Consider the following 25,888-nt stretch of genomic DNA (forward strand, 5'->3'; position numbering starts at 1 on the left):
AATAAATAAATAAAATCTTAAAAAAAAAAAAGAAGCTAATTAAGTTCAACTTTCTTCAGAGTAGGTTTTTTTTTTTTTTAAGAGCTTCATAAAATCCTCTTCCAAGGGCTAGGGACATCCTGATGTCAAGTCAGCTATTCTTGGTACCCAGTTTTTGTGTGCTTTCTCTTCTCTGTAACAATAGCCACTCGAATTACAGGATTTTCGGAATTTATTTTTATAGTTCTATAATTTTCCAGAGGGAGAAAGACTCTGGGACTGAGTGGTTTCCCTGATAAGATTCCATGCAATCAGCTAGTACAAGAATGTATTGTTCATCCACCCATCAGACAAGTATGGAGACTCAGAGCCTAAGAAGGGTAAGAAAGCCTCTACGGGGAGTAATGGCCAGGCATAGGGTGTTGGAGCAGGTGAAGGGGAGTGAGCATCCATGCACGGAGGCCCAGAAGGAAGAGCTAGAGCATGAACAGGTAGAGGAGGGCATCCTCAGAGTGGAGAGGGTGGCAGAGGAGATGGGAAATTGGTTACATACAGGGGATACTAATTAAATAAGCAAATATATTAAAGATAATAAAAGCTAGGTTTCTCATTACTGGAGAAGAAAATTAGAAATATGGAAAGGGAGGGCACCTGGGTGGCTCAGTTGGTTAAGCGACTGCCTTCGGCTTAGGTCATGATCCTGGAGTCCCGGAATCAAGTCCCGCATCGGGCTCCCTGCTCGGCAGGGAGTCTGCTTCTCCCTCTGACCCTCCTCCCTCTCATGCTCTCTGTCTCTCATTCTCTCTCTCTCAAATAAATAAATAAAATCTTAAAAAAAAAAAAAGAAAGAAAGAAATATGGAAAGGGAGAACATTAGGATGAACACTTTGGCATTACACTGAAATTGAATGTATCATGGCTTTCAGTAGATTAAATAGATAGATAGAAAGGGGCGCCTGGGTGGCTCAGATGGTTAAGTGTCTGCCTTTGGCTCAGGTCATGATCTCGGGGTCCTGGGATCGAGCCCCACATCAGGCTCCTGGCTCGGCGGGGAGCCTGCTTCTCCCTCTCCCTGCTCATGCTCTCTCTCTCTCTGTATCTCTGTCTCAAATGAATAAATAAAAATCTTTTAAAAAAAATAAATAGCTATACTGAGATGCTACATATAAACATGGATGGAAATGTGTGTGTACATATATATGTATACAGATATATATATATAACATATATATGTTATATATAAATATCTATGTATCTATATATACAAATGTGTGAAGAAATACACACACACACATTCTGTTCACTGAGACAGTATGACAGCAGTGACACCCCCAAAAGCAATAAGCACACGTACTGTCCAGATCTTGGCTTCTAAATAACATTTTCCATCAAAAGGAGCCAAAGCAACTGAGATAAAATAGCTAATTCCATGGCTTAAGTGAAGAGTACAGGATGAGCCTGGAACATTTTACAGGGACAGAAAGGAAAGAAGTACTCACAGGTGATGGCAATATGTCAAAAAAGGCAAAGAAGTCAATTTATAGGGGCTTCTAATGGCAAAATCTGGGAAAAGGTGAACATCAAAATAAACTGAGTTTAGCTCTGGATAAGATAGAATAAGTACATGCCACCCTTTCTCTCCCACTTAATGTAACTATAAAACCTGGACCAACTGCGTGAAACTATTTGAGGTCTCTGAAAAGCAAACAGAAGACAGATTGGGGAAGAATACCAGAATTCAAAGTAACACCAAGATGTTGGTGAGTTTACCATTCTTTTCCCCTGGTACACCACGGCCTAAATGAATGCAGCCAGAAACTAAGCATAAGTACCATGGTGCACACTGAGAAAGTATCTCTAGGTCTGGTTTCAGTTACTCAGACAGTGCAGAAATCCTGTTTTGGTTTTTATTTTCTCCTTCCTCCATTCTCTTGTATTATGCTAAGTGAAATAAGTCAGATGGAGAAAGACAAAGGAGATCAATTGTATGGTGATGGATGGTATAACTAGACTTGTGGTAGTCACTTTGTACTATATACAGATGTCAAAGTGTAAGGCTGTATAGCTGAAATTTATATAAATACATACATAAAATTTTGGTAAATGTTAACAAACAGCTAGTATATGATGCAGCCTTTTCATTCCTAGAACACCCAGGAGAAATAAAAACACATATCCACAAAAAAATTTATACATGAATGTTTAAAGCAGTTCCGTTTATATTAGATTAAAAAAAATAGCTAAAAACTAGAAATAATCTGAATATCTCATCTACAGGGGAATAAACAAATTGTGATCTATCCATACAATGGAATTTTACTCTTCAATAAAAACAAACTACTAGGGAGACAGTCTTTCATATACTAGTCTGCTCTCTTCCCAGTGTTGGCCTCACTGAAATAAATTCCCTTCTTGTTTCACCACCAAACAAATAAACAAAAACTACTAACATGCACAAACACATGGATGAATCTCAAAATCACTATACTAAGTAAAAGAAGACAAATCATGATTCCATTTATATAAAAATAGAAAAGACTGCAAACTATAAAGACAGAAAACCAATCAGTGGCTGCCTGGGTAAAAAGGTGGGAGGAGGAACGGGAGACAAAAGAAAACTTTTGGGGGTTATAGAAAGGTTCATAATCTTGATTGTGATGATGGTTTCATGTGTGTATACATATGCCAAAACTCATCAAACTATAAAATTTAAATGTATATGATTTACCATATCTCAATAAAGCTGTTTTGAAAATGCCAATTTCATGAAAGATGAAGGCAGATTAAAAGATACAAAAGAGATGGAACAACCAAATGCAAGCATAATCCTGAACTGGATCCTGGACTGGTTGGAGACGGGGGAGAACAAATGCTATAAAGTACACTATTTGGACAGTTAACAAAATTAGAATATGAGTTATAGATTAAAGTACTTATGAATGTTACATTTATTGAATTTGATCATTGTTCTGTGTTTATAAAGAAGAGAATATTCTATTCTTAAGCAATATATACTGGGGTCGCCTGGCTGGCTCAGTTGGTAGATTATGTAACATGGCCCCATGTTGGGGACAGAGTTTACTTAAAAAAAAAAAAGAAATATACACTGCAGTATTAAGCAGTAAAGGTACACGATGTATGCAGTCTTCTCTCAAAAAAGAAAATAACAATATATCAAAAATTATAGAAAAACACATGAAAATTTCAATTGATTTAAAAGAAGTATTTCACAAATTCCACAACCTCTCACAATGAAAACACTCAAACGAGGAACAGAAAGGAGCCTCCTCAACGTGATAAAAGCTGTGTAATGAAAAACCCACAGTTAACATCATACTCAATGGTCAAAGACCAATAGCTTTTCCTCTAAGATCAAGAACAAGACAAGGATGCCAGCTTTCATCACTCCTATTCAAAACAGTATTGGAAGTTCTAGTTAGAGCAATTAAAAAAGAAAAAAAAAAAAAAGGCATCCCGATTAGACATGAAGAAGTAAAACTATCTCTATTCACAGATGACATGATCTTACACACAGAACATACTAAAGAATCTTAAAAAAATAAAAAAGCCTTTTTATGGGTATTAAGTGAATTCAGCAAAGTTGAAGGTTACAAAATCAACACACAAAAATCAGTTGTATTTCTATACACTAGAAATGAACAATCAATTAAAGAATTTTTTTAAAGATTTTATTTATTTATTTGACAGAGAGAGAGAAACAGCAAGAGAGGGAACACAAGCAGGGGGAGTGGGAGAGGGAGAAGCAGGCCTCCTGCTGAGCAGGGAGCCCAACGCGGGGCTCCATCCCAGGACCCTGGGATCATGACCTGAGCCGAAGGCAGACGCTTAACGACTGAGCCACCCAGGCGCCCCTCAATTAAGGAAATTAAGAAAATAATTCCATTTATATCATCATCAAAAAGAATAAAATATTTAGGAATAAATTTAACCAAAGAGGTACAGAACTGTACACTGAAAACTATAAAACATTACTGAAATAAACTAAGGAAGACTTAAATAAATGGAAAGACATCCCATGTTCATGGGTTGGTGTTAGAAGGTGTCCTCCAAACTGAGAAGCCACTTTGAGACTGAAAAATGAAGTAGGCAACTCCATACGGTTTACACAGTTTTATTTAGGGTAACTGATAAGGAGGATTGGGCAGATGATGATAAGGGCAGCTGCAGCTATTTTCCACAAAGTCTAGACCTTAGTCTACAGATTTTATTAAGCAAGGGGACACGAGGGAGGGCACTGTAGTGAGATCAAAGGGTATGTATGCACTTCAAAGGGTTTGCGTGCACCTAACTGAGAACTAACATTTAATAGACCTCATGATTTTATGTGTGCATCAAGATGGGGAAGACTATACTATCTCTAACACACTCATGAGAGGCTAAAACAAGCCTCCCTACATTCCAGCTTTGGTGGGCATTTCTAAAGTGTGTATATTAATCTCCAAGGGGCCCAAAACATGTAGCCCCAGGAGCACTCATTGAACGGACACGAACAAGATGGAGAACCAAAGATGGGAGTATTGTCAGCACACCTACAATTGGAAAACTTAGTATCATAAGATGACAATGTTATCCAATAGACCCATAGATTCAGTGTAATCCCTATCAAAATCCCAATCACCATTTTTGAAGAAATGGGAAAACCTATGCTAAAATTCATATTAAATCTCAAGGGACCCAGAAGACCCAAAACAATCTTGAAATAAAAGAACAGAGTTGGAGGTCTCACACTTCCCTACTTCAAATGTATAGCAGAACAAAACAATAATCAGAATAGTGTGGTACTGGCATACGAATAGACATAGAGACCAAGAAAACAAAACTAAGAGCACAGAAATAAAGTCTGAAATCTATGGTCAATTGGTTTTTGACAAGGGTGCGAAGACCATTCAATGGGGAAAGAATAATCTCTTCAAATGGTATTAGAATAAATGGATATCCACAAGCAAAATAGTGAACTTGGACCCTTACTTCACACAATACACAAAAATTAAAATGGATCAAAATCCTGAATTTAGGGCGCCTGGGTGGCTCAGTTGGTTAAGCGACTGCCTTCAGCTCAGGTCATGATCCTGGAGTCCCTGGATCGAGTCCCACATCGGGCTCCCTGCTTGGCAGGGAGCCTGCTTCTGCCTCTGACCCTCCCCCCTCTCATGTGCTCTCTCTCTCTGATTCTCTCTGTCTCAAATAAATAAATAAAATCTTTAAAAAAAAAAATCCTGAATTTAAGAGCTAAAACTGTAAAACTCTCAAAGGAACACAAAAACCTTCATGACCTTGGATTTGGCAAGTTTCTTAAATGACACCAAAAGCATAGGCAACAAAAGAAAAAATAGATAAACTGGACTTAATCAAAATTAAAACCTTTTGTGCATCAAAGGACACTATCAAGAGTGTGAAAATAGGGCGCCTGGGTGGCTCAGTTGGTTAAGGAACTGCCTTCGGCTCAGGTCATGATCCTGGAGTCCCGGGATCGAGTCCCGCATCGGGCTCCCCGCTCAGCGAGGAGCCTGCTTCTCCCTCTGACCCTCCCCCCTCTCATGTACGTTCTCTCAAATAAATAAATAAATCTTAAAAAAAAAAAAAAAGACTGTGAAAATACAACCCTCAGAATGGGCAAAAATATTTGCAAATCATATAAGGCTTTAATATCCAGACCATATAAAGAATTCTTAAAACTCAACAACCAAAAGATAACCCAATTTAAAAATAGGCAAAGAGGGCGCCTGGATGGCTCAGTTGGTTAAGTGACTACCTTCAGCTCAGGTCATGATCCCGGAGTCCCTGGATCAAGTCCCACATGGAGCTCCCTGCTCAGCAGGGAGTCTGCTTCTCCCTCTGACCCTCTCTCCTCTCATGCTCTCTCTCATTCTCTCTCTCTCAAATAAATAAATATTTTTTAAAAAATAAAAAAATAAAGATAGGCAAAGAAAAAAATAGGCAAAGGAATTTAATAGACATTTCTCTAAAGAAGATATACAAATGCCCAATAAGCACATGAAAAGGTTTTCAAAGGAAATGAAAATCAAAAGCATAATGAGAGACCACTGCACACCAACTAGGATGGCTATAATAATTTTTAAAACTGGAAAATAAGAGTTGGTGAGGATATGGAAAAACTGGAACCCTCATACATTGCTGGCAGGAATGTAAAATGGTGCAGCTGCTACGGAAAACAGTTTGGTGATTCTTCAAAGAGTTAAACACAGAATTACCATATGACCCTCCAATTCCAATACTAGATATTTATCCAAGAGAATTAAAAACAAGGGCTCAAGGGGCACCTCGGTGGCTCAGTTGGTTAAGCATTTGACTCTTGATTTTGGTTCAGGTCATGATCTCAGGGTCGTGAGATCGAGCCCCACGTTGCGCTCAGCGCTCAGCAGGAGTCTGCTTCTCTCCCTTTCCCTCTGCCCCTCTCTATGCTCACACTCTCTAAAATAAATAAATCTTTAAAAAAAACAAGGGTTCAAAAAAATAATAAAAACAGGGATTCAAACATATTTATGCATCAATGTTCATAGAAGCATTATTTGCAATAGCCAAAAGGTGGAAACAACCCAAGTATCCATCAATTGATGAGTGGATAAATAAAATGTGGTACATACATACAATGAAATACGATTCAATCATAGCAAGGAATACAATTCTGATACATGCTATGACATGGGTGGATCTTAAAAATATTAATGCTAAATGAAGTAAGCCAGACATAAAAGGATAAATATTATATGATTCCACTTATATGTAATATCTAGAACAGGAAAGTCCATAGATAGAAAGTAGATTAGAGAATACCAGGAACTGTGGAGAAAAGGTAATAGGGAGTTATTGTGTAATGGGTACAGAGTTTCTATTTGGAGTGATGAAAAATTTTGGAAACTGATAGTGGTGATGGTCATACAACATTGTGAATGTACTTAATGCCAATGAATTATATGCTTAAAAATGGTTAAAATGACAAATTTTATGTTATATATATTTTCCCACAATAAATTTTTTTAATAATTTTTTTTTAAGATTTCATTCATCCACCTGAGAGAGAATGAGACAGAGAGAGTGAGCATGAGAGGGGGGAGGGTCAGAGGGAGAAGCAGACTCCCTGCTGACCAGGAAGCCCGATGCAGGACTCGATCCTGGGACTCTAGGACCATGACCTAAGCCGAAGGCAGTTGCCCAACCAACTGAGCCACCCAGGCGCCCAATAAAAATGTTTTTATAGAATGTCAATTAATGAATATAGAAAGAAAGATGGAATTAGAAAAACAGCCAATTGTCTGGGCGCCTGGGTGGCTCAGCTGGTTAAGCAACTGCCTTCAGCTCAGGTGGTGATCCCGGAGTCGCAGTATCGAGTCCCACATCGGGCTCCCTGCTCAGCGGGGAGTCTGCTTCTCGCTCTGACCCTCTCCCCTCTCATGCTCTCTCTCACTCTCTCTCAAATAAATACAGAAATAAATAAAGAAAAATAGCCAATTGTCAACCATCACAGTACTAATTTAGGCAAGAAATATCAATGGATGGTGAAAGTAGGATGAGAAATTGGACTTCATATAGTTTCAAAGTATCACCCCACAAAATACTTATGAATAACACAGGGAAAAAATACATACGTTTATACTAGAGAAACCTGGAAGATACCATTTTAATCAAGAGATCAAAATTAGCACCATTAATAACAGATTAAATCAAATCCTGTCTGCCACCCAACAGGAAGCCATGAGGAGAATACAGAATCACTTCTGTGATTTTCTGGTCCCAGAGTCATAATTTTTTCTAAACATGAGGAAGCTCTGAACAAACTCAAATTAAGGGTGGGGGAATTAGAAGATGTTGCTTAAGGGTAGCAACTTGCAGCTAGTAGATAAGTTCTGGAGATCTAATGCACAACATAGTAATTACAGTAAACAACACTGTATTATAAATTTCAAAATTACTAAGCGACTAGATCTTAATAGTTCTCAACACAAAAAAACAATGATTATGTGACATAATAAAGGTGTTCGCTAACACTACTATAGTAATATTGCAATATATAAATGTATAAAACCAACATGCTGTATACTTCAAACTTATACAATATGTCAATCATATCTAAAAAAAATTTTTTAATTAAAAAAACTAAGTTGCATTCTACAAAATGACTGGTTAGTAATCTTCAAAACTGCCGAAGTCACGAAAGTCAAGCAAGAGTGAGGAAGCGTCCCAGACTGAAAGAGACTAGGTACAATCCCAGATTGATTCCATTTTGTATAGAGGACAGTTTTGGGAAACTTGAATGAGGTCTCTGTGCAAACGATGAAAGGAGTTCTTCATACTATTCTTGTAACGTTTTTTAAAAATATGAAATTGCCTTAAAATTTTTTTAACTTTTTAAAAATTTTATGGAGTTTTTTTTAGTAATCTCTACACCAAACATGGGACTTGAACTCCCAACCTCAAGATCAAGAGTCACATGCTCCCCAGACACTGTCTAGGGGTGCCTGGGTGGCTCAGATGGTTAGACGTCTGCCTTTGGCTCAGGTCATGATCTCAGGGTCCTGGGATCGAGTCCCGCATCGGGCTCCCTGCTCAGTGGGGAGTCTGCTTCTCCCTCTCCCCTCTGCTCCTGCTTTCTGTCTGTCTCTCAAATGAATAAATAAAATCTTTAAAAAATAAAAAAAATTTTTTTAAATTAAAAAAAAATTTTATTTTAAGCCCAGAAGAGAGGGTACCCAGGTGGTTAGTCAATTAAATGTCTGCCTTCAGCTCAGGGTCCTGGGATCGAGTCCCATATCAGGCTCCCTGCTCAGCGGGGAGTCTGCTTCTCCCTCTCACTCTCGCTCTACCCCTCCCCGCTGTTCATGCTCTCTCTCTCTCTTTTTTTTTAAGATTTTATTTATTTATTTGAGAAAGAGAGAGAATGAGAGACAGAGAGCATGAGAGAGAAGAGGGTCAGAGGGAGAAGCAGACCCCCTGCTGAGCAGGGAGCCCGATGTGGGACTCGATCCCGGGACTCCAGGATCATGACCCAAGCCGAAGGCAGTCGCTTAACCAACTGAGCCACCCAGGCGCCCTCTCTCTCTTTCTTTCTCTCAAATAAATAAAATCTTTAAAAAAAATTTTTTTAAATAAAATAAATACAAAAATAAAGCCTAGAAGAGTACCTAGCATATAATTGTTAATATATATTTACTAAATTAAGTTCTACATTATAACACAGAATTTGGGGGAAAGATAAGACCAAACTCACAACTAGGTATAATACATGAAGCCTTAGGAACATTCATCCTAACATCCAAATATATCTATCAATTCCCTCTGTGATAGTAAAGAGTGAAGTAGACACAAGCGGTGAAATAAGAAAGAAATAATAGAAAAGGGAGATAAAGTAGAAAAATTAAAAATTATCAACCCTGGAATTTTGATGAGAACCAGACTGGGAAGTAGGATTTATTTATCCTATCAATTGTCTCACACCCCCACAACCCAATATAGAAAAATACAATGGCAGTGATATGATTAACTGCTATCAACCTTGGCAGCAGGGAAATAAACTCATTTTTTTTCCAATCTTTCATCACATAGCTTGAAACATGGAGGAAATATTATCAAAATGGTCTGACAATAAAAAGGAAAGCAAAGAAATTTTAAGAAATAGCCTTTTGCATTTTTAAACACCCTTTCTAGTAAAGAACAAAGAAAATATTTCAAAGATCAGCTAAATGAGTGGAACTGACCTCAAATATAATCTCTGAAGGGCTGCATGAAGTAGTCATGATTCTACCTAGAACCTGATATAGCATATTTTCAAACTCTTGGAGAATAAATACAGAGATTTCACTCACCATTTTGGGGAAACTCATCAACATATCCTTACAGCGCAGCACACATGTAGATGCTCTTTGAAAATCCCCTTGAGCACATGCCTGAGAAAGTGAAAAAAATATCAATAATTGGTTAAAATGAAATAAGCTATTTCTCTATAAGCCAATTTCAACATATTTTTAACTCTCGTTAAAAAGTCTTAATTTGTTTTCTAATCTTTTTAGCAACACTAATTGGTCTAGCTAAACATAATAGCCAGCTCAAAATACAAAAAAATAAGAAGAATCTTGGGTAACACAAGAGTTGATAGTGATGGGAGTCATTTACTTTTTTCTGGAAATGGTAAAACTGGTGTATAATCTTTTGTTAGTACATTATGATATAATGCCACGTCTAATAGATGCTTCCCCAACTTGAATAGCTCTTGTATTTATCTCCACATTAGAAGGATTTTTAAATGTTAAATAGGAGTCTTTTGTCCTAAAACAGGCTCACAATAACCTCATAGTCTGAACTGCTGTGAATATCTGCTATGAAAGGCAGGTAAGCGCAATCCTATCTTGGAGCCAGAAGAGCTACTCTGCTATTTATTATATATAACCTTGAACCTTACACTCTCATGGTTTCAGTTTCCTCATCCATAAAATCAGGACAACATTATCTCTAAGATTCCTGTCAGCTCTATCATTCTGACTGAACAACGTCAAATGAATGAAAACATCATTCACATATTACATAGGCACTTGTAGAAGAGGCTTCTTTCAGTCATTTAAAAATTTAGCTGACAAGCCATATTAAAAAAAAAAAACATGGACAGCCGCCTGGGTGGCTCAGTCCTAAAGCGTCTGCCATGATCCCGGGGTCCTGGGATCGAGTCCTGGGTTGGACTCCCTGCTCAGCAGGGAGTCTGCTTCTCCCTCTCCCACTCCCCCTGCTTGTGTTCCCTCTCTCCCTGTGCCTCTCTGTCAAATAAATAAATAAAATATTTATAAATAAATAAATGCATAATAAAAAACATGGACATATACAAGAAAATAATTTGATGAAGTACTTTGTAGGGGAAAAATCCCTATATTTTCTGTGTTCTTTTCTCTGTCTTATTTGACATCAAATACTCTTGTGCTTTGGGTAACAAAACAATTGAGCAGAGAGAAGAAAAGATGAAGAATGTAAGAAGCCAGCTTCTCTTTAGTTTTCTCCTCTATCTACCTGCTGAATATTAAGCTTGACATCTTGCTGAGTAAAAACCCTCCTCTAAGGCTTAAATGCTAAATTGTGTTAAAGGGAAAAATAAATTGTAAACACAAGAGCCTCAATAAACCAAATCTCAATTATCTACAGAGTTTACAAAATACTATTCATGTCTATACAAATAGATGTTTGATGAATACTTGCTGACTGATTCATTATTCAAGGTGGAGGAAATCATCATAAAGGAGAAATGCTGAGTGACAAACCCCATATTGGAGAATGTCTTCTGTTCTTATAACATATAAAGCAATATAATGCTGTAAAAAATCCATAAAGTATCCATCATTAATCAGATTTTACCTCAGTGGAAATGAAATCTCTAATAATTCAAGCTAGTTTTGAAAATTTATTCATCTTATTGGGCCACAAATCAATATTTCAAACCCAAAAGATAGAGAATTCGGGTACAAGACGTCTTAAAGAAGAGGCAGCATGATGTAATGCTCTAGCAACCTTTGGTGAGCATCAGACTCACCAATGGAGCTCTTCAAAAATCACATGCCCTGGTCCCATCACTTGTAAATTCTGATTCATTACATCTGGGATGATGCCCAGCCTATACTGATGCTGTAAAAAGGATATGGGCTTTGGATTCCCAGTTTTTCTGCTTTTTTTTTTTTTTTTAATCAAAATACAGTTGACAGGGGTACCTGAGTGGCTCAGTCATTAAGCGTCTGCCTTCGGCTCAGGTCATGATCCCAGGGTCCTGGGATTGAGCCCCCCATCAGGCTCCCTGCTCAGTGGGAATCCTGCTTCTCCCTCTCCCACTCCCCCTGCTTGTGTTCCCTCTCTCACTGTCTCTCTCTGTCAAATAAATAAATAATATCTTTAAAAAATATATAGCTGACATACAAGGTTCTATTAGTTTCAGGTGTACCACACAGTTATTTGACAATTCTACTTCTTTGCTCAGTGAAGTTAGGCAAGTCATAGCCTCTATGAGCCTCAATGAGCCTCAATTTCCTTAAGCGTAAAGACAAGTAATATCTACCACACAGGATTGAACTTAGGAGAATCAAATGAGATCACAGATGTGAAAGCATTTCATAAACTTTAAGACAGCACCTGGTAGCTCAGTTGGTTAAGTGTCTGACTCTTGATTTCAGCTCAGGTCATGATCTCAGGGTCGTGAGATGGAGCCGTGTGGAGCCTGCTTAAGATTCTCTCTCTACCTCTCCCTCTGCCCCTCTCCCCTCCCCCTCTCTCTAAAAAAATTAAAAGACAGTATACAAAAATGAATAATTTTAGCAGTCAACGCTACCACCAGTGCCAAGAATTGTAATAAAAGAGGTTAATTGCTGTTATGTGGTACTCATTGTTAAAGAGAGGAAACCTCTTTGGCAAGGCACCTGGGAGGCTCAGTCGGTTAAGCATCTGCCTTCGGCTCAGGTCATGATCTCAGGGTCCTGGGATCGAGCCCCACATCGGGCTCCCTGCTCGGCGGGAAGCCTGCTTCTCCCTCTCCCACTCCCCCTGCTTGTGTTCCCTCTCTCGCTGTCTCTCTCTGTCAAATAAATAAAATCTTAAAAAAATAAAATAAAATAAAATATCTATCTTATGCCCCCTTTCCTTACCAGAAAAGTTCAGTCTTAATTTTCACAGCAGAGTTACTTGCTCATATTTTGTTTTATTGTGGAACATCATGCATATTTCTTTTAAAGCAATTACCCTGTTGTATTGCATCTGTTTACACATCTCTATCTACCACAAAATTTACCTTAAGCTCCTGTAAGGGAGGTACTACATACTAACGTTATAGATCTTTTTACCTCTATTGCACAGACCATTGACTTATATATACTGACATATATATGTATACCACACACACACACACACACACACACACGCAGCAGGCACTAAATAAATGCTTCTTTATCCCCCTATATATGTATTGATCAGATTCATTTCCATCTTCTGGTATATGACACCTCTTTATCCAACTCCTCCAATCTTCTTCTCCCTTGCTTTTTATATTCAACCTATGCTTATATATACTCTATTTTGAAAATAATCTTCCTTTGACCATCCTTCTCTGAGTAGCTACAACTCAATTTTTCTTCTCACTGTCAAACATCCTGACAGAATATGCAATATGAATATTCTCAAATTTTAGCATAAAACAATTATATGAAAGGCTTGCTAAAACACAGATTGTTGGGCTCTACCTCCAGAATTTGATTCATTGGGTCTAAGTGGCATCCAATAATTTGCATTTCTAACAGGTTCCTGGTGATACTTTTTTTTTTTTTTAAAGATTTTATTTATTTGAGAGAGAGAGTGAGAGAGAGAGAGCACAAGAGGGGGGGAGCGGGAGAGGGAGAAGCAGACTCCCTACTGAGCAGGTAGCCCAATGCGGGACTCGATCCCGGGACTCCAGGATCATGACCCGAGCCGAAGGCAGTCGCCCAACCGAGCCACCCAGGCGCCCTGGTGATACTTTTTTAAATGACCCTTTATTTTTTTAAGATGTATTTACTTGACAGAGAGAGAGTGCGTGTGCATGCACATGACTGGGGGGAAGGGGCAGAGGGAGATAATCCTCAAGCAGACTCCCAGCAGAGTGTAGAGCCCAACGCAGGGCTCGATCCCACAACCCATGAGATCACGACCTGAGCCAAAACCAGGAGTCAGACACATAACCAACTGAGCCACCTAGGCATCCCCCCTAGGTGATATTGATGCTGTCAGTCACAGCTCCAGACCAATCCTATACCAATAGCTCTGATTTTTTTTTTTTTTTTTTGGTCTCAGGAGCCTTAGAACTCTTAAAAATTCTTGAGGACTCAAAGAGATTTTATCTAGGTTATAGCTAGTTGTAATTTCTAATAAAGTTCAATAAAGAGCTATAAAGTTCATTCTGACAACTTTTGCCAATATTCTCATTGCTTTTAATTGAACTTAAAAGCTGAAATGTAAAAAATATTTATTATGCTAAGCAAAATAAGTCAGTCACAGAAAGGCAAATACCATATGATATCACTCGTATATGGAATTTAAGAAACAAAACAGGGGCACCTGGGTGGCTCAGTCAGTTAAGCATCTACCTTCAGCTCAGGTCAGGATCCAAGAGTTCTGGGCTTGAGCCCCACGTCTGGCTCCTTGCTCCACAGGCAGACTGTTTCTCCCTATCCCTCTGCCTGCCGCTCCCCCTGCTTGTGCTCTCTCTCTCTCAAATAAATAAAACTTTAAAAAAAGAAAAAGAAACAAAACAGATGAACATAGGGGAATGGAAAAAAAAGGGAGGGAAACAGGGTTGATGGAGGGAGGTGGGTGAGGGATGGGCTAAATGGGAGATGGGTATTAAGGAGGGCACTTGTGATGAGCACTGGGTGTTATATGTAAGTGATGAATCACTAAATTCTACACCTGAAATCAGTTTTACCATATACGGTAACTAGAATTTAAATAAGGGAGGAGTAGGAGACCTTAGTTTTGTTTGGTCCCTGGAATTCAGCTAGATAGCTATCAAATCATTCTCAACACCTGTGAACTCAACCAGAGATCTAAGAAGAAAAGATTTGCTGCAATTCTACAAATAGAAAAGCGACCACCTTCTGCAAGGTAGGAGGTGCAGCAAAGTGAATGCAAGGCGATAGGGGAAGATAAACCTCAGGGGGAGGGAGCCTACCCAAGCCAGCTACTGGAAAGTGATACAGCAGCTATGAGGCCACCATGACCTTGATCCCGAAACCAGACAAAGACCCCACCAAAAAGGAGAATTACGGAAAAATATCCCTGATGAACATGGATGCAAAAATTCTCACCAAGATACTAGCCAACAGGATCCAACAGTACATGAAAAGTATTATTCACCACAACCAAGTGGGTTGTTTAATTTTATGAAGACCTTCCAAACTGCTCTCCACAGCAGTTTTACCACTTCACATTCCCACCAGCAGTTATGAGGGTTCTAACTTCTCCATATTCTCACCAATTTCTTATTTTTGATTTTTGTTATTTTACATACCTGAGTGAGTGTGAAGTAGCATCTCATTGTGGTTTTGATTTCCATTTCCCTAATGACTAATAATGTTGAGCATCTTTTCATGTGCTTATTGGCCATGTGTTTATCTTCACTGGAGAAATGTCTATTCAAGTCTTCTGCCAATTTTAAATTTAGGTTATTTTTCTTTTCATTGTTAAATTCTAAGAGCTCTTTATATATTCTAGATGCTAGATAATTCTCAAATATATGACATGCAAATATTTCCTCCCATTCTGTGGGCTGTTTTTTCACTTTATTCATAGTATCTTCTGATGAACAAAAGTTTTAAATTTTGATGAAGTTCAATTTAGCAATTTCTTTCTTTGCTTGTGCTTGAGGTATCATATCTAAGAAATGACTAATCATCACAAAGATTTATACCTATGTTCTCTTCTAAGAGCTTTATACTTTCATCTCTTTTAGGTATTTGACCATAATGTAGGGGTTTATTTCTGGACTCTCAATTCTATTCACTTGATCTGTATGTCTGTTCTTATGCCAATACCACACTGTCTTGATACTTCAGTTTTGAAATTAAGAAGTGTGAGTCTCCCAGCTTTATTCTTTTACAAGATCTTTTTGTTATTTTTCAAGTTATTTTAGGTATCATGAATACATAAATTTTAGGATCAATTTATCAATTTCTACAAAAGACAAGGCAGCTGGAATTTTGATAGGGATTGAATAACATTCGTAGATCAATTTTGGGGAATACTGTCATCTTAATATTAAGTCCTCCAATCCATGAATATAGGCTAACTTTCCATTTATTTTGATCTTCTTAATTTCCTTCAACAATATTTTACATTTTTCAGTATACAGTCTTATACTTCTTTAGTTAAATTTATTCCTGAATACAATTCCTAAATAAAATTATCCCTATTCTCAAATGACATGATCTTGTATATAGAATGTCCTCAGAAATACACACACACGGGGCGCCTGGGTGGCTCAGTCGTTAAGCGTCTGCCTTTGGCTCAGGTCGTGATCCCAGGATCCTGGGATCGAGCCCCGCATCGGGCTCCCTGCTCAACGGGAAGCCTGCTTCTCCCTCTCCCACTCCCCTTGCTTGTGTTCCCTCTCTTGCTGTGTCTCTCTCTGTCAAATAAATAAAATCTTAAAAAAAAAAAAGAAAAGAAAAGAAATACACACACACATACAAAAAAACCTATTATAATGAATAAACAAGTTCAGCCAGGTTGCAGGGTACAAAATACAAAAATCTACTGTATTTCTACCCACTAACCATGAGTAAACCAAAACTGAAATTAGGAAATTAATTCCATTTAAGGAGTACCTGGGTGGCGCAGTCGGTTGAGCGTTTGACTCTTGGTTTCAGCTGAGGTCATGACCTCAGGGTCGTGAGACTGAGCCCCACATCGGGCTCTGCGCTCAGTGGGGAGTCTGTTTGAAGATTCTCGCCCTCTACCCCTCCCCCCTACTTGTACACACATGCACGCACGCTTTCTCTCTCTCAAATAAATAAATCTTATAAAAAATGCATTCCATTTAGGGGCACCTGGGTGGCTCAGATGGTTAAGTGTCTGCCTTTGGCCCAGGTCATGATCTTAGGGTCCTCGGACTGAGCCCCACATTGGGTTCCCTGCTCAGCAGTGAGTCTGCTCCTCTCACTCTCCCTCTGTGCTCTCTCTCAAATAAATAAATAAAATCTTTAAAAATGAAAATAAAAAATTAATTCCATTTAAATTAACATCAAAAAATAAAATAATTAAGGGGCGCCTGGGTGACTTAGTCATTAAGCGTCTGCCTTTGGCTCAGGTCATGATCCTGGGGTCCTGGGATCAAGCCCCACATCGGGCTCCCTGCTTAGCGGGAAGCCTGCTTTTCCCTCTCCCTCTCCCACTGCTTGTGTTCCCTCTCTCGCTGTGTCTCTCTCTGTCAAATAAACAAATAAAATCCTTAAAAAATAAAAATAAAATAAAATAATTAGGAATAAGTTCAACAAAAGAACTGCAATACTGTACATTAAAAACTACAAAATATTGTTGAAAGAAATTAAAGACCTAGGGGCGCCTGGGTGGCTCAGTCAGTTAAGCGACTGCCTTCAGCTCAGGTCATGATCCTGGAGTCTCAGGATCGAGTCCCGCATCGGGCTCCCTGCTCGGCAGGGAGTCTGCTTCTCCCTCTGACCTTCCTCCCTCTTGTGCTCTCTGTCTCTCATTCTCTCTCTCGCAAATAAATAAATAAAATAAAATAAAAAAAGAAATTAAAGACCTAAATAAAATGAAAAGTTCATGTTCACAGATCAGACTTAATATTCTTAAGATGGCAATGCCCCTTAAATTGAACTACAAATTCAAATGCATTTCCTATCAATATTCTAGCAGGCTTTTACAAAAACTGACATGCTAATTTTAAATTATATGGAAATGTAAGGGACCCAGAACAGACAAAAACATTTTTTAAAAGAAGAGCAAAAGTTGCAAGGCTCACACTTCCCTATTTCAAAATTTACTACAAAGCTACAGTAATTGAATTTATGTAATGACACAGGACATAAAAATCAATGGAATAAAACAGTCTAGAAATAAATCCATAGATTTAGGGTAAAATGACTTTTTATAAGAGTACAAAGACAATTCAATGAAGAAAGAGTAGTCTTTTTTTAAAAAAAAAAAAATGATGCTGGGGCACCTGGGTGTCTGTTGGTTAAGCATCCAACTCTTGATATTGGCTCAGGTTATGATCTCAGGGGTGTGAGATTAGGCTCCCCGCTGGGTGTGGAGCCTACATTTTTAAAAGAAAATTAACTCAAAATCAATCATAGATTTAAACATAAAAGGTAAAGCTATAGAACTTATAGGAGAAAGTATTTCAGATTTAGAGCTTGAAGAATTTTGAGACATGACACCAGAAGCAGAATCCATTAAAAAAATCAATTAAACTTCATCAAAATTAAATACTTTTGCTCTGCAACCCTATTAAGAGGAAGAAAAGACAAATACATATTTGACAAACGACTCAAATCTAGAATATATAATTCACAAAATTCAACAGTAAAAAAAAAATCAACCCAATTAGCAAATGGGTAAGAAGCACAAACTGACATTTCACTTAAGAGAATATACAGGGGCGCCTGGGTGGCTCAGTCGTTAGGCGTCTGCCTTCGGCTCGGGTCATGGTCCCAGGGTCCTGGGATCAAGCCCCACATCGGGCTCCCTGCTCGGTGGGAAGCCTGCTTCTCCCTCTCCCACTCCCTCTGCTTGTGTTCCTGCTCTCGCTATCTCCCTCTCTGTCAAATAAATAAATAAAACCTTTTTAAAAAAAAAAAAGAATATACAGATGGCAAATATAAGTACATGAAAAAATGTTCAACATCATTAGCCATTATGGAAGTACAAATTAAGACCAGGATGAAACATCACTAGACATCGAATAACTAAAATAAATTAGTCACAATACAAAAATGCTGGCAAGAATGCAGAAAATGGGAACTTCCATACATTGCTTGTAGGGATTAATGGCACAGCCACTCTAGGGAACAGTCTGGTTGTTTCTTAAAATACAAACTACTAAACATACACTAACGATTCAACCCAGTGATTGCACTCCTGGGCATTTATCCCACAGAAATGAAAATTTATGTCCACACAAAAACCTCTACACAAATGTTCATGCCAACTTTATTTGCAATAGCCAAAAACTGGAAACAACCCAAATTCCTTCCATAGTAAATGGCTAAACAAACTGGTAGATCCATACCGTACAATGCTACTTACAAATAAAGAACAAACAACTGATACACAAAACTCAGAAGGATGTCAAAGCAATCATGCTAAGCTCAAAAAGGCACTATCAAGGGTGCCTGGGTGGCTCAGATGGTTAAGCATCTGCCTTTGGCTTAGGTCATGATCCCAGGGTCCTGGGATTGAGTCCCGCATCAGGCTCCCTGCTCCTTGGGGAGCCTGCTTCTCCCTCTGCCTCTCTCTCTCTCTCTCTCTCCCCTTCTCTGTCTCTCATGAATAAATAAAATCTTAAAAAAAAAAACAAAAAGGCACTATCAAAAGGTTACATACTATATGATTCTATATATATAATATCCCCAAATGACAAAACTATAGAGGTGGAGAATATTAGTTGCCTAGAAGAGGGAATGGGGGAATGGGCATGCTATAACTACAAAGAAGAAGTACAAGCAATCTTTTTGGTGATGGAATTGTTCTATATCTTGATTGTGGTAGTAGTGGTTACATGAATCTACTCATGTGATAAACTGTATAGAACTACAGACACACATATGAGTTTATCATGTCAAACTGGTGAAATATGACTAAGGCCTATGGATTGTAATAATGTCAATTTTCTGGTTTTATAATGCACTACATTTACAGAAGATGTTACTGCTGAAGAAAATTGGGTGAAAGGTACTCCAGAACTCTCAAAATATTTGTGCAACTTCCTGTGAACCTATAATTATTTCAAAATAAAAAGTTTTTAAAAATCACATTAGTTAAGGGGCGCCTGGGTGGCACAGTTGGTTAAGCATCTGACTCAGTTTCAGCTCAGGGTTCTGCGCTCAGTACGGAGCCTGCTTAAGATTCTCTCTCCCTCTCCCTCTACCCCTCCACCCCTATGTACTCCCTCTCTCTCTAAAATAAAAATTTTTTTTAAAGATTTTATTTATTTGACACACAGAGACACAGCGAGAGAGGGAACACAAAAGCAGGGGGAGTGGGAGAGGGAGAAACAGGCTTCCCACCAAGCAGGGAGCCCGATGCGAGGCTCGATCCCAGGACCCTGGGATCATGACCTGAGCTGAAGGCAGACGCTTAACGACTGAGCCACCCAGGCGCCCCTAAAATAAAATTTTTTAAAAAATCACATTAGTCAGGGGCGCCTGGGTGGCACAGTCGGTTAGGCGTCTGCCTTCAGCTCTGGTCATGATCCCAGAGTCCTGGGATCAGGCCCACACTGGGCTCCCTGCTCATCAGGGAGTCTGCTTCTCCCTCTGTCCCTCACCCTGCTCACGCTCTCTCTCACTGTCTCTCAAATAAATAAATAAATAAAATCTTTAAAATAAAATAAAATTTGAAAAAAATAGAAATCACATTAGTTAATATCATCAATTTCATCAGAAAAGTTTAGGTGAAAGCTATCAAAGTCATGGTGGAGGTACAAATTTTCCAAAATTCTTTTACTTAACAGCTTAAATTTTATCACTAGCAACAAATACTGTCAGTTTCTTTCCTTGACGTCACATTCTCACTTCATTCATTTGGAAAATGTCTGTAAATACCCAAGTCTGAATGAACAAAGTTTATCTATCAGTCACTCTTTAAAACAGAAGTAGCTAATTCAGCTCACAAGTCAAAACAATCACATAAGGGCCTTTCCTCAAGACAACCATCATACTTCAATATGCAGTAGAAGTGTCCTGTGGGTATTTCCATTTGCATTACAAAAATATGAAAACTCAAGGGTCAAAATTTATTAAACTTAATCATTTTTATTGTTTCACCAGGGGCATTTTTAAGTAAAACTGGCATTCTTTTCACCGCAAGTGGGTAGTGATGAAGAATACAATGACTAGTAAAAGGTGTGCCACTGTCTAGATTCACGTTAAAGTGCCAGCAGTTTTCCCCACCATTGCTTCCACAACACGGTACAAACACCAACATAGCAAGGGGGCAAATAACATCTTAGAATTATTATGAAACTAGTTTTGGGGCGCCTGGGTGGCTCAGTCGGTTAAGCATCTGCGTTCGGCTCAGGTCATGTTCCCAGGGGCCTGGGATCGAGCCCCGCGACGGGCTCCCTGCTCAGTGGGGAGTCTGCTTCTCCCTCCACCTCTGCCGCTCCCCCTGCTTGTGTGCTCTCCGTGTCAAATAAATGAGTAAAATCTTAAAAAAAAAAAAAAAAGAAAAGAAAAGAAAATAGTTTTGCCCTCACAGATCCCTCCACCATACTAAATTCTTCCATTACCTCACTATCCACTCAGCCCTTAAACTCCTAACAGTCTGTCCTCCACTTTTACCTTTCTACTAAAATTACTTTCTATGGTCCCTATTGTCATCCTAAATGTCCAAGAGCCTTTTCTCCAACCTCGTTTTCCTTTAATTCTCTGAAGCACTGCACTACTGATCATCCCTTTTTCAATGAAATGTTCTCTTCCCATTCATGACTGTTCCAGTCCTCCTTCATTTCTGGTGTGTCATCTGTCCTTTTTGTTTGTTCTACATTTTACTACATCTTCCCCCACATGTAAATGTTTGGGGAATGACTTGGCTTTCTTACCATCCTCACTCTCTTGCCTCCGAGGACTGAGTGGTTCAGTTCTGAGCATAAATGCTTGCTTCCTTTGGATCTCCTGTATCTGCCCCCTTCCTTCCCATTCCTATTTTTACACTTATAGTTAAGACTCTCATCTTGGGACACCTGGGCGGCTCAGATGGTTAAGCGTCTGTCTTTGGCTCAGGTCATGATCTCAGTGTCCTGGGATCCAGCCCTGCATCAACCTCCCTGCTCAGTGGGGAGCCTGCTTCTCCCTCTCCCACTGCCTGCTACTCCCCCTGCTTGTGCTCTCTCACTCTATCTCTCTGACAAATAAATAAATAAAATTGTAAAAAAAAAAAAAAAAAAGAGGGGCGCCTGGGTGGCTCAGTCGTTAAGCGTCTGCCTTCGGCTCAGGTCATGATGCCAGGGTCCTGGGGTCGAGCCCCGCATCAGGCTCCCTGCTCAGCGAGGAGTCTGCTTCTCCCTCTCCCTCTCTATCTCTCTCTTTCAAATAAATAAAATCTTTAAAAAAAATAATAGGGATGCCTGGGTGACTCAGCCAGTTAAGCATCTGCCTTCAGCTCAAGTCATAATCCCAGGGTCCTAGGATTGAGCCCTGCATCGGGCTCCCAGCTCGGCGGGAAGCCTGCTTCTCCCTCTCCCACTCCCCCTGCTTGTGTTCCCTCTCTCGCTGTGTCTCTCTCTGTCACATAAATAAATAAAATCTTTAAAAAAATAAAAAATAAATTAAAAAAATAAAAATTTTTTGAGTATAGTTGACACACAATGTTTCAAGGTGTACAACACAGTGATTCTATACATTATGCTATGCTCACAAGTGTAGCTACCATCTGTCACCATATAATGCTGTTACAATATCACAGACTATATTCCCAATACTGCGCCTTTTTTCCTAAGCACTACTGCAAGGCTACTCTTTGCTTGGTGCCATATTACCTCTTCCCAAAAACTTTCAACCACCCCACTGCCCTTAGGAAAATATCAAAAGTATGTTTTCAGAGAGGTATATTTGGGCCTCTCAACTTGGCCCAACTTACTTCTCTACACTTAGCCCTTACTATGTCCCTGAACAAATAGTTTCCTTCAAAGAAACTGGTCACTCGATATTCTTTAAACAAGACCTATCAATGTCTGCCTATATGATTTTGCTCATGCTCAAGCCTTTGCTCTGCCTAGAATATCCTGTGCTCTCTTTACTACTTTTCTATATCTATTCCTGCATCCAAAATCCAAATCATGTCCTAAATCCTGTGTGTGTCTTCCTCTACCAACCCAGTTCACAATAATCTCTGCCCCCTTTCCTACCTCTATATACCAGTTATCGCTCAACCTTTCATATCCCATATACTACTATTACTCTTTTTGGGGAAACAAAGAGGACACAGAGGGATAATAGGAGAGCAGATTCATTTATACAACATACATTTACATGTTATCTCTTATGTGCCAAGTACCATGCTAGATGTTGACAATATAAAAGTTAACTTTTTGTTACTACTTTTTTAAAAAGATTTTATTTATTTATTTGAGAGACCATGAGAGTGAGGTTGAGAGAACGAGTGGGCATAGAGGCAGAGGGAGAAGAAGACTTCCCACTGAGCAGGGAGCCCGACATGGGGCTTGATCCCAGGACCCTGGGTAACACCCAGGCACCCTGTTACTACTTTTTTAACTAGTAGGGAGAGAGTGGGCCACGGCCCTCAGTATAATAGAGAAACTGGGCTTTCCACCTGCCTTGCATTTCCAAGATACTCTGCATCATAGTCTTTATGGATAAACTCATGTTTCCTACATCCATGTGGCCCTGTCAGCTTCTATAAGTGGTCTTACCCTAGTAAAGAGGGAAGGGAGCAGAAGCACAACATATGACCCCTGCATCTGCAGATGATATAGACAGCGAAAAGAGGCACTGCTAATACACAAGGAGAAGAAGACATTAGGAGAAACAACAAGATCTATAGTTACTTCTACAAGGCTAAAAGACTGCAGATAATCTGTGATACAAGGGCAAACAGAAGATTATCACCTTGTAGGTGAATGTAGAGACTGAGGAAAAGTAAATTCTTAACAACTGTTATCAACACCATGTCACTACCTTAGACAAAGCCTATGCCCTGCCCAATCTATGCCACTCATTTGGCACTTATATTTTCCTTTTCCCACTTTTAAAAAATACATTTGTAGGGCGCCTGGGTGGCTCAGTTGGTTAAGCGACTGCCTTCGGCTCAGGTCATGATCCTGGAGTCCCGGGATCGAGTCCCGCATTAGGCTCCCTGCTCGGAAGGGAGTCTGCTTCTCCCTCTGACCCTCTTCCCTCTCATGCTCTCTGTCTCTCATTCTCTCTCTCTCAAATAAATAAATAAAATCTTTAAAAAAAAAAAAAAACAACATTTGTAGCCTAACTTCCAAACTAGCTCAAAATTTTATGGAGGAAAATGACCATACCTTACAAGTCTATTCCTATATAGCACTGAACACTGCCTGTAGATAATTTATCTGCACCTCTTTTATGATACTTAATTCTTTCTATTTTGTATATGCATTATTTATCTCACCAACTAAACCAGAATCTCCTTGAAGATAGGATATATGATTATTTCTCTCCCTGACAAAGCCTAACATATTACTCTATTTGTACAAGATACTCATTTTCTGTTGAATAATTTAATAAATAATAAATTAATAAAGCAATTCTCTAATCAGTTTATGGGAAATGCCTACAGAAAGATAAGGTCTATATACATCTCTAAGAATATCTCAGGCACTCTACGGGGACAGAGAACTCACTAATAAACACCACTACTGACAGTGGTTCATAAAGATGTCTTCTGCCAAGCAGACATCAACAAAACCCACAGGCCCTAAAGGTGAGAATATCTTTGAAATGGAAAATCTACTTACAGCAAAAACAGTCTTCATTTCAAATTTTGAAGACATCATCACCAAAATCAAGAATTATATGGTTCTCATTATTGATCATAAATACTAAAAATTTCTGTGAGCTAAAGAAGATACCATTTAGACATCAACATCCATTACACTAAAGAATACCACAACATTTTCTAGAAACATGGAATCTTTGTATTAAGAAGAGACGAAAGGGTCATCTAACCTAATTTCCTATCTAATGAAGGAATCCTTTCTATAACATATATAATTCTTAGGATGTTCATACCTTTGCTTGCAGTCTTTCAATGACAACAGACTTACCATCTTGCAACAAAGCTATACTATACTATTATTGGATTATTATCACTGATAAAAGGACATTTTACATTGAGCCAAAAACTTTGAAACTATCTTTCTCAATGGTCTCAGTTCTATCCTGTGGACTTTAATTCTTCTTTGATATGATAATCCTTAAAATATTCAAAGAGAGCTATAATTCCTACTATCTTCTTTTTTTCCAGGCAGACATCTCTATATCCCTCAAATATTTTTCACATGATATATTTTCCACACTATTACCACACTATTACAATGATTTTAAAGTGTGATGCCTAGGTTGATCACAATATTCAAGATGTTAACTAGTTGAAAACATCTACCTATGTCTTGGCACTATATATCTATTAATATAACCTAAGATTGTGCTAGCTTTTTTTGCAGCTACATCACATCACTGATTGAAACTTGAGGTTGTAGACAATTAAAACACATAGATCTTTTTCATATGAACTACCAGCAAGCCAAATGTACCTCTGTCATAATGTAGTGCACAGACAGTTGATCTCAAATTTATATTGGATTTTACAGGCTCAGAGACGTAAAGTAACAGCCCAAGGACATAGAGCAAATTGGTAGAAGAGTTAACAGGTAACACCAAGACCTACTGGACTTCATAACAAATTTTTAGTCGTTGCATTAATATAACCCACAAAAATATTAAGAGTAAAAGACAAAATTGCCAAAAGGGGGTTCTCTTTTATACAGTCAACCTAATTTGCAGGGAAGGAAGCATTAGGCAGAACATCAGAAAATCTTGGTTCTGGTTTCAGATCTTCAACTAACTTACTCTCAGAACTTCAGTTTCACCATTAAAAAAACAAAAAGTTAATCAAACCTAAATAAGTGGGAAGACATCCCATATTCATGAATCAGAACACTTAATACTTCAAGATAGCAATAGTATTCAAGGTCATCTACAGACTCAACACTATCCCTATCAAAATCCCAGCTGGCTTCCCTGCATAAATTGAGAAGCTTATCCTAAAATTCATATAAAAACACAAGAGACCCAAAATAATATTAAAAACAACAAAATTGGAAGACACACTTTCTCATTCAAAACTTGCTACATGGCTACTGTAATCAAGACAGTATGGTATGGCATAAAAACAGACATTCAGGGACGCCTGGGTGGCTCAGTCGCTTAAGCGTCTGCCTTCGGCTCAGGTCATGATCCCAGGGTCCTGGGATCGAGTCCCGCATCGGGCTCCTTGCTTGGTGGAGAGCCTGCTTCTCCCTCTACCTGCTCTGCCTGCCGCTCCCCCTGCTTGTGCTCTCTCTCTCTGACAAAAAAATAAATAAAATCTTTTTAAAAAATTTAAAAAAATAAAAACAGACGTGCAGATCAATAGAAAAGAATAAAAAGTC

At 38.7% G+C, this 25,888-nt stretch overlaps 1 protein-coding gene across 1 annotated transcript in view; it reads right to left on the reverse strand.

Moving 5' to 3' along the window:
- TEX11 (testis expressed 11) overlaps nt 1-25,888 on the reverse strand; it is a 313,311-nt gene that overhangs the window by 248,201 nt on the left and 39,222 nt on the right. The window contains exon 8 of the mRNA XM_035028703.1: nt 9,822-9,902. Within this exon, the coding sequence (XP_034884594.1) occupies nt 9,822-9,902 (81 nt within the window). The remainder of the gene's footprint in view (nt 1-9,821; nt 9,903-25,888) is intronic.

Source organism: Mirounga leonina, unplaced genomic scaffold (assembly GCF_011800145.1).
Source record: "Mirounga leonina isolate KUSES-001 unplaced genomic scaffold, KU_Mleo_1.0 Mir_204, whole genome shotgun sequence".
NCBI classification, from domain to species: Eukaryota; Metazoa; Chordata; class Mammalia; order Carnivora; family Phocidae; genus Mirounga; species Mirounga leonina.